The 12847-nt window shown below is 33.1% G+C and overlaps 2 protein-coding genes across 9 annotated transcripts in view; one reads left to right on the top strand and one right to left on the bottom strand.

Annotated features, from left to right (window-relative positions):
• The first annotated feature begins 356 nt into the window (after positions 1-356).
• Positions 357-6172, top strand: uck1 (uridine-cytidine kinase 1). The gene is made up of 7 exons (XM_065243753.2): positions 357-657; positions 1065-1224; positions 1389-1485; positions 1610-1752; positions 3610-3704; positions 3801-3849; positions 3942-6172. Exons 1-7 carry the CDS (start codon positions 568-570, stop codon positions 4136-4138), a joined length of 831 nt encoding a protein of 276 aa, XP_065099825.1. The 5' UTR covers positions 357-567; the 3' UTR covers positions 4139-6172.
• Positions 6173-7522: 1350 nt separating this feature from the next.
• rapgef1b (Rap guanine nucleotide exchange factor (GEF) 1b) overlaps positions 7523-12847 on the bottom strand; it is a 56947-nt gene continuing 51622 nt past the window's right edge. For all 8 annotated transcript variants that reach the window (XM_065243756.2, XM_065243755.2, XM_065243758.2 and 5 more), the window contains 2 exons: positions 11610-11738; positions 7523-10379 (listed from right to left, as the gene is read on the bottom strand). In XM_065243756.2, the coding sequence (XP_065099828.1) occupies positions 10229-10379; positions 11610-11738 (280 nt within the window). In that variant the 3' untranslated portion in view covers positions 7523-10228. The remainder of the gene's footprint in view (positions 10380-11609; positions 11739-12847) is intronic.

Here is a 12847-nt window from a genome sequence, read left to right as displayed (position 1 = left end):
AGCTAATCAATCCAATAATTTTAACATTTTATTTCTGTTTTTAACAACAATTCAAGTTTATTATTTAGATATTAAATTATTCTCCAAATGACACGGCACATTCGCGATGCAGTCACGTGATACGTCATACCTTCCTCAACGCTACCGACAGCGGACCAATCAGAGTCGTTTACGGAAATAAAACAATAATTTAATATATTTCTACAGCATATTTTTTGTCAGAAACAATATTTGTCAAACAAAATGTAAACTATTCTACATTCTAGCATACTAATATCCGCAATAACCCCTTAAACGTCCTGTCACTTGAATGCGACTCGATTGTTTCTTCCGCATTCCGGGTCCCCGACCGAGCACCAACTACATGTCCCATCAACAAATATTAACCAATATTTGATTGCAAGTGTTCAGGGACCGAAACGCATTCACATATCCGTGTCTAATGAGTAGGTTAAACTAGGAGATAACCGATGAAACATCACCCGGGCAGCTTTCAACCGATCACACCCGAAACCAATTTCTGGACGTCATACAGGAGCACAACGTTGTTTTTGTTGTAGCGCCGCCATGGATCATTCCGGGCTGTTGTGCGACACCGAACGGCCGCGTCACCGGCCATTTCTGATCGGGGTGAGCGGAGGAACCGCCAGTGGGAAGGTGCGAGACATCCACATTTACTCAGTGTTATGCGCGTGCATTCATGATGTTATATGTCATTATGCTGCATGCACACCTGTTGTCATCTGGTCACGGTCTGGCTCTTTATTATTATTCTAATACATTATTTAAGACATGAATCTGTAGTCAGCACATGCTATAGAAACAACCCAAAGGTCAAACATATAACTTTATATCAGTAAAGCATGCATCAATAATTGCAGACAATTCAATTATAATGCTTTGTTACTTTGCAAGGCTAATAATAGAAATCACAAAGTTAAACTACAACAAAGACCAGCAGGTCCTTATCTAATAAAAAAATGTGTAATCCCATCAGTGATGCAATTACAAATAGACTTTAGATGATCAGTTCATGTGATATTAAATGAATTTTTCTTCTCCAGTCTACAGTATGTGCCAAAATCATGGAGCTACTGGGTCAAAACATGGTGGATCACTGCCAGCGTAAGGTCACCATCGTCAGTCAGGACAGTTTCTATCGGATTCTTACTCCAGAACAGAAAGCAAAAGCTTTGAAGGGCCAGTACAACTTTGACCATCCAGGTAAAAACTGAATATGCAAGAAAAAGTTCACCCAAATATATAAATCCTGTTTTTATTTACACACTTTCGTGGAGCTTGTTTGGTCCATGCCAGACCTGGAAAGACACCGGTTAAGGGAATGATGACAAGTTTAAGTCTTTAATTTCTTATTTTCTCTCTCTCAGATGCGTTTGATACGGAGTTAATGTGCCAGACTCTGAAGGACATCGTAGAAGAAAAAGTGGTGGAGGTTCCCACATATGACTTTGTCACCCATTCCAGGCAATGACACGCATTTTAATCTCACTTTATGTCATGCAAACCAGTGACACGTGTCTGATCTTTGATAGAGGTGTGGTTTGATGTGTGTCTGTCTGATAACAGCACTCAATGTGTGTGTGTGTAGGATGGAGGAGAAAATTCGTGTTTACCCCGCTGATGTGGTGCTGTTTGAGGGAATTCTGGTGTTTTACACACAGGAGGTCAGAGATATGTTTCACATGAAGCTGTTTGTCGACACGGATTCAGATGTGCGTCTGTCTCGCAGAGGTAACTGTTTATTTTCTAGATAGATGGATAAACTTGGCGGTCAACAGACCTGGAACTACTTCATAGGTGTGCGCTTACTGAAAAATAATGCACATACATTGAGTTTGAACAGTTTGCCCTAGGGGGATACTTCTAGGTTTATAAGCTGTGTAAGAGTGCCACCTGGCGAATAATTGCGGAAATACAGATTGCCGGAAAAACTCATAATTTTCAGGGAAGTGTTTTCTCTTAACTCTTTCCCCGCCATTGACGAGTTATTTTACATTTATTTTACATTTGCATGAAAAAACGTGTCCCTGATGAGTTTTAATGTTAATCTTTACACTGCAAGAAAATTATTTTCAAGAAAAAAATTTGTTAATATTTTTATTAAAATAAAATATTAAAATATCTAAAAATTCTTAAATTAAGATTGCTTTTTCTTGATGAGCAAAACGACCCAAGAAAATAAGTCTAGTTTTTAGACCAAAAATATCAAATTTAAGTGATTTTGTGCATAAAACAAGTAAAAAAAATCTGCCAGTCGAGTAAGCAAAAAAATCTTGAAAATTTTTCTTAAACACTAAAGTCAAGAAAACTTCAAGAAAATTTTGCTTACCCCATTGGCAGATTTTTTTTTGCTTGTTTTATATAAAAAAACTGAAGCAAAAAAAAATAATTTACTAATTTTAAACTCTGTGTATGTTTTGATTAGTGCTGGGTTTCGATTCATATTTCAAGAATCAATTCGATTCCGATTCTCAAGATCTTGAATCAATTATCATTATTCGATTCAATTCGATCCGATAAGTGTTTTTGAAAAAAGTTTTTTTTCCAGCTGTTGCTTGAATTACAGTTTTCAAAACAACCGCTTGACGTTACTGACCGCCATGTTCGTTGTTTTAATGTCCTTCCACGCATGCGTGAATTCAATGACGTGGCAAGTTTACGTTATTAATTATAAAAACGATCCTCTGAGTCACGGATCGACCTTTAGAAATTAATATGAAAATCGATTCAGAATTGGTGAATCGATTTTTTCAACACAGACCTAGTTTTGATAATCGTTCTGAATCTTATCTCTAACAAAATTCCTTCACTAAAATGCAATTATTTTAGCTTTTTGCAAAAAAAATTATTTTTAAAGAAAAATACCCATATTTAAGAGTTTATAGGCAGAGAAAAAATATAGATAGGATGAAAAGTTTTTTCCCCCCCATTTTGTTTGTTTGAAAGCAGAGGGTCTGTTCTTTCATTTGATATATTTGCATGTTTCTATATTTTTAGAAGAAAATTTTCCTGGAAGGCATCTTGTGAAACTTGTGAAAATCACAAAAATGCTGGCGGGCAACTAAAAAAAAAGTGTTAATTGACGAGTTAACTCGTCAATGGCGGTGAAAGAGTTAACACCCACGTGGCATAAAATGAATATAATCAATTTATTTATTTAATGGACACATTTTTATTTCTTTTTCATGTGTTTATTACTTCTGATAATTTTATTTAAGAAGTGAAAGATTTACATAAGCTGTGTCCCAATTCAAGGGCTACGACCTTATAAGGATGTGACCTTAAAAGGTGAACACTCAGTGGCAGCCTCAGAACTGAAATGAGACGGTCTAACTTTTGGAGGACTTATAATTTGCGTCACCTGCTGCACGCGCCCACCGCGCCTGTCAGCAGGACACAGCGGAGACGTTTCTGACTTATTAAAATAAATATGGAATCTGAAAAAATATTAATTTATTTTAGAAAATATAAAGACGCAATCGTTCTTAGAATACGTCCCTAGGTCGCAGCCCTTGAATTTAGACACAGCTAAAGTTAATTACATCTAAAGAACGAGCTCATAAGTGTTTGCGTGTTTGATGTCTTCAGTTCTGCGTGACATGAGAAGAGGTCGAGATCTTGAACAGATTCTCACACAATACACAACTTTTGTTAAACCTGCCTTTGAAGAATTCTGCCTTCCGGTGAGAAAATGCACACACACTTACACAAGACACATCTGAAAGTGTTGTTATAGGAACTTTGATATATTCTCGACATCTTTAATCTTTCCTTCTCAGACCAAGAAATATGCAGATGTCATAATACCTCGAGGAGTTGACAACATGGGTAAGTTTGCAAAGTTAGAATTTATTTTAAGAAATAAAAAGCTTGATTTTTAAATGTGTTTCACGTCTACTTGTCTCTTTTTCAATCTCCAGTGGCAATAAATCTGATTGTTCAGCATATTCAGGACATTCTGAGTGGAGACATATGCAAATGGCAGAGGAGCTCTCCGAATGGACACACCAATGGGCGTGCTCAAAAGAGGGGCGTGGCTGAACCCGACGAGAAATCTAGCGGAGGAAATCTTCCTACGAAACGACTCCTCCTGGAGCCCAGTTCACGGCCCCATTAACACACACTCATGGCTGAAACTTGACAGTTTTTTTCTGCATGCTTCCAAAACACATCATCTCTGTCTTACCAGGTTACCTTTTCAGACTACAAGTGACTTTTTTGCTGCTTATTTCTGTCACCTGACCTGTAATCGTGTATTTGTCAAAGGTGACGACAGCTGTTCTTTAAATGTAAAATATTTAAAAGGTTTGTAAGGCGGAGCTCAGAGGAGCAACAATAATGTACGGTATGAAAATAATAAGGTTTACGGCGTAAACGCATTGCATTACACCAAATAATATAAACCATTTAATATTATCTCTTGTTGCTATTATTAAATTAACATGGTATTCACATATTAACATCTACTGAATCTGTACCCATGTTACTCACTGTAAACTCACGTGGCACATAAACTAACACAGACAAACTCATCTCATAGGATTATAATACCAGGTTTTGTAGCAATAGCAGAAAAGGCAAGTCAAATAATTGTATTATTAAATGAATAATTCACCAAAAATGAATTTAAGCCCATATTTAACTCCATCATAGGTGTATAGGACTGTTAGTCCAACACAGAGCCAGGTTAAATAATATCCTGGCCCTTTTTTTAAGCTTTATAACGGCATTGGATAGTGCCCCAAACACTTAGGATCGCTTGAGGGCGAATACACTTTGGGCTAATTTTCATTTTGGGGTGAACTATTCCTTTAAGAGTATTTTAACTCTTTCCCCGCCAGCCTTTTTAAAAATAGTTTCCCGCCAGCTTTTTTTGTGATTTTCAAAAAATGCCTTCCAGGAAAATCTTTTTCTATAATTATATTAACATACAAATATGTCTAATGAAACAAAACCGCTTTCAAACAAACGGAAAAAAGACGTTTCATCCTATTTTCATTTGTTCTATTTTTATAACCTCTTAAAGGTGCAGTGTGTAATTTTAAGAAGGATCTCTTGACAGAAATGCAAAATAATATACATAACTATATAATATATAAAACTATAATTCATAATGAACCCTTATCTGTTTATTACCTTAGAACGAGAACTTTTTATCTTCATACACAGACGTTCCCCTTCATGGAAGTCGCCATTTTGTGCCACCATTTTTCTACAGAAGCCTTTAACGGACAATTTTTTTACTAAGTTGTCTCCGACGATGACATGTTTGTCTGGTGGTGGCTACTGTTGCTTCTCTGTGTTTTTTAAAAGCGAGGGGTGAGCACTGAACTTAAGCCGTTGGTTGCAATTCGCAACCTCACCACTAGATGCCGCTAACATTTACACACTGCACCTTTAAATATGGGTAGGATTTTTTCAAAAATACCAAAGCAAAAGCTGATAAAATAGCATTTTTATAAAGGAATTTTGTTAGAGATCAGATTCAAAGCGGTGATCAAAACATACAAATGTTAAAATGTTGTAAAATTAGTTTGTGCTTCCGTTTTTTACAAATTGGGTAAAAACATGTCAGGGAAGTCGTTGGCAGGGAAATGTTTTCTCTTAAATTATAACTCGTCAATGGCGGGGAAAGAGTTAAGGACACATGGGGCGGTTTCCCGGACAGGGATTAGACTAGTCTGACTAAAATAAGAGTTGTCCAAACTGAAAACAACTAGTACTGACATATCTTAAAATACGTCGGCGCCACAAGTGATGTTTTTAGTAAGACATGTTTGTTATATTTTCTAATTTAACTGCTAATCTCTGTTCGGGAAACCACCCCATGGTGTTTTGTGTCTACATTGTTTTGTCAAATTAAAGAAAATGAGTATTGCTAATTATAGTAATTCATAACTAATTATTTAACATTGAACATATAAATTGTTTTATTGTACATGTTCCATTGTTTAAGTTATAAAAACATGAAATATCCTGTCTGAAATTGTTTGTCCCTAAATGTGAATATTTATAAATATTTTTCATTTGAAATCAGTTGCGCATTTTGCCATGTACACATTTTTTTTAAATATTAAAGAAAACATGATGTGCTGTCTCTGATTTGCATCAGATGATTTTGTGTGATCAAATAAAAATTAAAAAAAACTAATCAGTATTTGTTTCTTAATACTGTTTTACACATTGATGGTGTGGCATACGCTGTAAAAAAATGCAGTATGAAGCTAAAACAAATTGGTTTTGCAAGTCAATTTAACCTATATTTTAAGTTTTGATTGATTTGTAATAATTTGACAAAATTTATAAAAGCAAGTTGAAATTGTTTAACTTAAACTAGCTGATTTTTTTACAGCGTTGTAATACTATAATATTTTCAATTTACATGATACCGAAATACAAACATGATAATATGACAGTAGTGAATTATTCATTACCTATTGTATTGGTACAACTTTACAATAAGAATGCATTAGTTAACATAAACTAAAAATGAACTAACTTCTACATCATTTATTAATCTTAGTTCATGTTAATTGAATAATACATTTATAAACAGCATCAACATCTGTTAACAGTAGTTAATGCCCAGTGAACTAATAAAAATAATTATATTGCCATTACCTAACATTAACAATTTTTTTTAAAGATTAATAAATGGTAAAAACTAAATTGCTCATTGCTAATTTATGTTAGCTAATGAGTCAATGACCAGACGTTAATTATTTTGTGTCCGTATGATTCAATTAAATGTTAAAGGGTTAAAATTTCAAAATACATTTGCAGATTACTTTCTGAGGACCAAGTCTAAAATTTTTATATTAGTTTGAAAGAATATTTGGGGAATAATTGCAAAAATGTCAATGTGGTGTAACCGCTCTGTGTCGATTGGTGTAACTAATATTTTTTTAAATGACAATATAAATATATTCATAAAAAAATGTGGAATGAAATATAATCATTTAGTTAAGTGTAATATTATTTTTTACATTCATTTTTATATAATTTGTCAAAGATTATTTAGAAAACAGAGCTGTTTTCAGCATATGTCAGGACAAATATTACAAAAAAGCATTTAAATTTAATATTTTTTTATGATTAAGCTTAGATGCCATCAAGGTGGATGAAATATTTAATATTTCTCATTCTTCGGCGCAATTGGCGGTTAACTTTAAAAAAAAATGGTGCAAATGTAATTTTTATTGCATAAAATTAACATAAATACACTATGTGCATAAAAAAGCATGCATTGCTTTTAAAACATTTTTTTTTTTGCTTTTTGAATTTCTCATCTTGCCAAACCGTTTTTGTCACGGACCTTAATGCATTTACTAATGTTAACAAATACAACCTTATTGTACAATTTTACCACAAATATTTAAATGGTAGACAAGGATTGCTTTAAAAAAAACTAAGTATTACCTTGATGCTACTTTAAAAAAAAAATGAACATGGCCTTTTTTGTAAGTGTTAAAAGTGTTGGATAAATAAAAACACATCTTGATTACAAAGAGAGCAGTTTTATTGGAGGTTGAATATACAGGACATTATAGGTGTAACAGGAAAAAAAATCCCAAGAGATGATAAACATCAACATCACACACAAACACACGCGCACATTGAAGAAAACAAACTTTGCTTTCCAACTCCCAGTAGAAAACACACAAACTTTCTCTCTCTCTCTCTGAGATCACAGCATATTCAGTCCTTGTGTTTTTTGCTTTATTATGTTAGATATTTTAGTGCATGATTTATTTGGTTTGAAAATATATTTCCTCATAACTGCCCTCTATATGATCAGAGATTATACATAACTTCTATACATACATTTATACAGTACATATCATACACATCCCAAATAAACATGAAACATACACACTGAGCTCCGGGCATTGACATTATAATCGGCTGCGGGAAAACATCGAACTCATGTCCAGGTCATATTTCACCACAAAATATCTTATATTCGCCCTAAAAAATGTTTAACATTTGAACCCTATCCTATTTCATTCATAACAGCCTAATTTGAAGATCATTCATTAGATCGGACACTGCACAGCAAAAAAGTACTTTCTTACACTGCAAAAAATGGTCATCAAGAAAAAAATTCTTAGTATTTTTGTCGTTTTCAGTAGAAATATCTAAAAATTCTTACATTTAGATGCTTTTTCTTGATGAGCAAAACGACCCAAGAAAATAAGTCTAGTTTTTAGACCAAAAATATCAATTTTAAGTGATTTTGTGCATAAAACAAGCAAAAAAATAACACTAAATTCAAGAAAAAATCAAAAAATTTAGCTTACCCCTTTGGCAGATTTTTTGCTTGTTTTATGCACAAAATCACTTAAATTTGATATTTTTTGTCTAAAAACTAGACTTATTTTCTTAGGTTGTTTTCGTCATCAAGAAAAAGCATCTTAATTTAAGAATTTTTAGATATTTCTACTGAAAACAAGACAAAAATACTAAGAAAATGTTTTCTTGAAAATCTTTTTGCAGTGTACTTAGTATTTTTGTAAAAATATCTAAATATTCTTAAATTAAGATGCATTTTCTTGATGAGCAAAATTAACTAAAAAATAAGTCAAGTTTTTAGACCAAAAATACAAAATTTTAGCGAATTTGTGCCTAAAACAAGCAAAAATTTCTGCCAATTGGGTGAGAAAATTTTGCTTGAATTAAGTATTTAAGGAAAAAGAAATCTTATTTCAAGTTCCCCATTGGCAGATATTTTTGCTTGTTTTAAGAACTTAAATTGTATATTTTTTGTCTTAAAAATTTACTTATTTTCTTAGGTCATTTTGCTCATCAAGAAAATATATCTTGATTTTTTTTTTATATTTCTACTGAAACCAAGACAAAGTTAGAAAGGTTTCTCAGTATTTTTGTCTTGTTTTCAGTAAAAATATCTAAAAATTCTTAAATAAAGATGCTTTTTCTTGATGAGCAAAATGACCCCAGAAAATAAGTCTAGTTTTTAGACCAAAAATATCAAATTTAAGTGATTTTGTGCATAAAACAAGCAAAAAATCTGCCAATGGGGTAAACAAATTGTTCTTGAATTTAGTGTTTAAAAAAAATGTTCAAGATTTTTTGCTGCAGATTTCTTTGCTTGTTTTATGCACAAAATTACTTACATTTGACATTTTTGGTCTAAAAACTAGACTTATTTTCTTGTGTCGTTTTGGTCATCAAGAAAAAGCTTCTTAATTTAAGAATTTTTAGATATTTTTACTGAAAACAAGACAAAAATACTAAGACATTTTTTTCTTGAAAATCATTTTTTGCAGTGTATTCTCTTATTTATAATGCACATTTAAATAAATCTCTCTTTTTGCATTATAGTAACATACATACGATTTTTACATTACAATATGTTATTGTAAGGGGGAAAATGTGTTTGACATTACAGTCATAATTAAATAAATCTTACTGCTAGAAAAATATTTGTTTATTTTATATTTTAGGGTAAAATATGACCCAGACAAGTTCTGGGGATTTACACAGACAGGGCACAGTGACAGTAAACAGTTATGAGTGTCGCACATGGTCACACACACAAAACAATAGTAATGCCAGTCTGAATCTCATCCATCTTTTTTTAATTATTATATTCCATACAGTCCATTACTCACTATCTGTCAAATTCATTTTAATTCAACAGATAAGTGAATATTTCATATCAATCTGAGAGATTGCACAGTTGTACGTCCACGTCCCAGTCGTCCGGTCTGAAGGTTATTTGCAGGTTGCACAGCTCCAAACAAACGCATGTTGAAACTGGTGACGTTAAACTCAGCCGTCGAGTCGGAAAAAGCGACTGCCCTTTGGAAGGCCAAATGGAAACGTCCGGACAGGACAAACAAAAATGTACTCACTCCAACAGGCACAGTGTATTATTATTATTATTAAATGAACCGAGCCCTCTTTGAGTGTTAAGTACACATGCACGCGCACAAGGATTAAGCGTTTGAGTCCTCTTGAGCGCTTTATGTGTGCTAGTGTGTACGTGTGTGTCTGTAAGCGTTTATTTATTTATTTATACTGGGCTAAAAAATACTGCTGGGTCTTGCAGTTTATCGGTGCAAATCGGAGCCATTACTGGTTCAGTCAGTTTCATAATCAGAAAAGAGCTAGCATGGGTTCCCAAGGTTCTGCAGGTGGTTCGGGTCTCACCATAAATTGTCACTGAGGTTAACGATATGAGGTTCTAGGTCTTCTCCTCTCGTTCGGTTCTGCGCCGGGAGATGTTTCGTGGTTTGATCTTAAGCGAAAGTTCCCATAACGCCTCCTCCGCAAGGTGATCGCTAAAGTCGTTGAAGAAACAGACGATGTCTTCGTTCCGTTTCAGTTCGTAGTGTCTACAAATGCAAGCATGAAAAATCAAACATCAAAACAATTATTTTATTACTCACTGATAAATGTAAATAATACATGTTTATATTTTTCTTTTGAATATCTTTATCAAATATTATTGCATATTTTATAATGAATAATTCACACTAATGGGGCATACACACCAAACACGAATTCAACGATTTGTGCGAGTAGATTACATACAAAGTAAATGCAAAGATGCGTATAGACGCAAATTGACAACGGGTTGAAAATTTGGGTGCCGCAATTGCCGCGAAAACACGAGCTATTCGCCTCAAATGCGTCTTGTTGAAAATATAAAATAATTCACATGATACCAAATTAAATCCTGTGAGTAATCAAAATTAAGGAACGCAATGTTTTGCGTTTTGTGCGTATGCAGCATAAGACTATGTTTACACGGCAACAATTTTAACGTTTATTAAAAAAATTACATTTTACATAAATTACAAAAACCACATTTATACTTATTTGTTAAAAAAACGACTAAATACGCTGTATTTCATGGGCTAGGCCAGTAGATGGCGATGTTACCTTGTAAAGAAACACTACACACCTGCACAGATACACATTCGTGAGAGATAAATACAAACAATCAAAAGGGTGGAAGCTTCGAGCACTTTTGTTTAGACGGATAATGAGGTAGGTTTATTACTACAAGTGACGCTGGACTAAAAACGCCAATATTTCGTAAACTTTGTTGTTGAAGTGTTAATAAACTCTTGAGCAGCACAAACACAGTCCTGTAGGTCGCCATTGTTGTTCTTCTTATACATGCCACTAGAATGAATTAACACATATGCACAATATCACAAAATGTTCACAGATTCACGCTTATGTAGTTTACACGGAGATGACAGGGTGTCAATATAAAAAAAACCCACATACCATAACTCTTTATCGTAACCGCATACAATCGTTGTTGTGTAAACGGTCCCTAAAATCTGTATGGATGTACACAGCTTGTGAACAGAACTAGATTGAAGTACTTACTTACTGTACTACATTACTAAGCAAAAGATTTGCTTTTTGTGATTATTATTAGGTTGGTGGACTTTGCTAGCCATTCTTTTATAAAATCAATAAGCCACGCGGCCTTACTGCTTCATTCCAAACCAAAAGATTTCTAAATGATTACAGCAAAGTCTAAATCCGAGCAATGCACTGCAGTCTGAATCACGTGTGATCTAAACTCATGCCAGTGGATTACTCACACTTGCTGGAAGCGTCTCATGCTGTCCAGAATGTTAAACTGTTGCCAGCGCTTGGAGAAATTCACTTTCCCGTCAATAAAATCCGGGTTTCCAAGGTGAACAAACGTCAGGTCTTGTAAAATCAATCCCCTGTGAAACAAAAGCGATTAGCTAAGATAGGACTTGGAACATAAGATGGGTAAGACTTCATTTGTTAATAATTAGTTAATGCATTAGCTAACATAAACTACCAATGCATCTACAGCATTTATTATTCTAAGATCATGTTATTATTTTTTGATTAGATTAGATAAATTATTAGTTATAGCAGTTAAATTTTTTTTTAAATAAAGCAATAAAGCATGCATTTTATGTTTTAAAAAACATACAAAAAACATAAAAATGGTTTAAACTCAAAAGACTAAAAATAAATTAGCCAGAAGTCTCAAATAGTTCTGAACCAAATTTCAAGTTAAAATCACACACAAAAAAAGATTTCTGTCACACTTTTAGTGGTTTTACCAACAAAGGCCACTAGGTGTCAATGGTTAGCTGCATTATCTTGTCACAAATTAATTAATTACTGTCACTGCATTATTATTAATGCATAAAGGTTTTTGAATATGAAAACTACATTCTTAGAGCTTTCCAATAAATTATAGTTTTGTCAAGATTAGTGTAGGTTTAGACAAAGAAATTATTGTTTTAAATATGTAATGTGTGGCAATGACAGTTAAAGGGTTAATGCATCATGAACTAGCATAAGTAACTGTATGCATTTCTCACTTAACTTTCTTACTTAGTATTTTTGTCTTGTTTTCAGTACAAATATCTAAAAATTCTAAAAAGAAAATAAGTCTAGTTTTTAGACAAAAAACATAAAATTTAAGTGAATTTGTTCTTAAAACAAGCAAAAATATCTGCCAATGGGGTGAGAAAAAATTCTTGAAATAAGTTTACTTTTTTTCTTAAACACTTCACTGCAAAAAATTATTTTCAAGAAAAAAATTCTTAGTATTTTTGTTGTTTTCAGTAAAAATCTTAAAATTCTTAAATAAAGATGCTTTTTCTTGATGAGCAAAACGACCCAAGAAAATAAGTCTAGTTTTTAGACCAAAAATATCAAATTTAAGTGCATAAAACAAGCAAAAAAATCTGCCAATGGGGTAAGCAAAATTTTCTTGCATTTTTCTTGAATTTAGTGTTTAAGAAAAATGTTCAAGATTTTTTGCTTACCCCATTGGCAGATTTAGTTTGCT

Source organism: Paramisgurnus dabryanus, chromosome 18 (assembly GCF_030506205.2).
Source record: "Paramisgurnus dabryanus chromosome 18, PD_genome_1.1, whole genome shotgun sequence".
Lineage (NCBI taxonomy): Eukaryota > Metazoa > Chordata > Actinopteri > Cypriniformes > Cobitidae > Paramisgurnus > Paramisgurnus dabryanus.
The sequence above is the reverse complement of the archived record's forward strand: the minus strand, read 5'-3'. Positions and strand labels throughout refer to the sequence as shown.

Bases quoted from the DNA above. Each gene is read 5' to 3' on its own strand.
- uck1 (XM_065243753.2), top strand. From the start codon at position 568: ATGGATCATTCCGGGCTGTTGTGCGACACCGAACGGCCGCGTCACCGG. The intron at 1,486-1,609 runs GCAATGACACGC...GTGTGTGTGTAG, and splicing joins GACTTTGTCACCCATTCCAG to GATGGAGGAGAAAATTCGTG. The intron at 3,850-3,941 runs GTAAGTTTGCAA...TTCAATCTCCAG, and splicing joins TCGAGGAGTTGACAACATGG to TGGCAATAAATCTGATTGTT.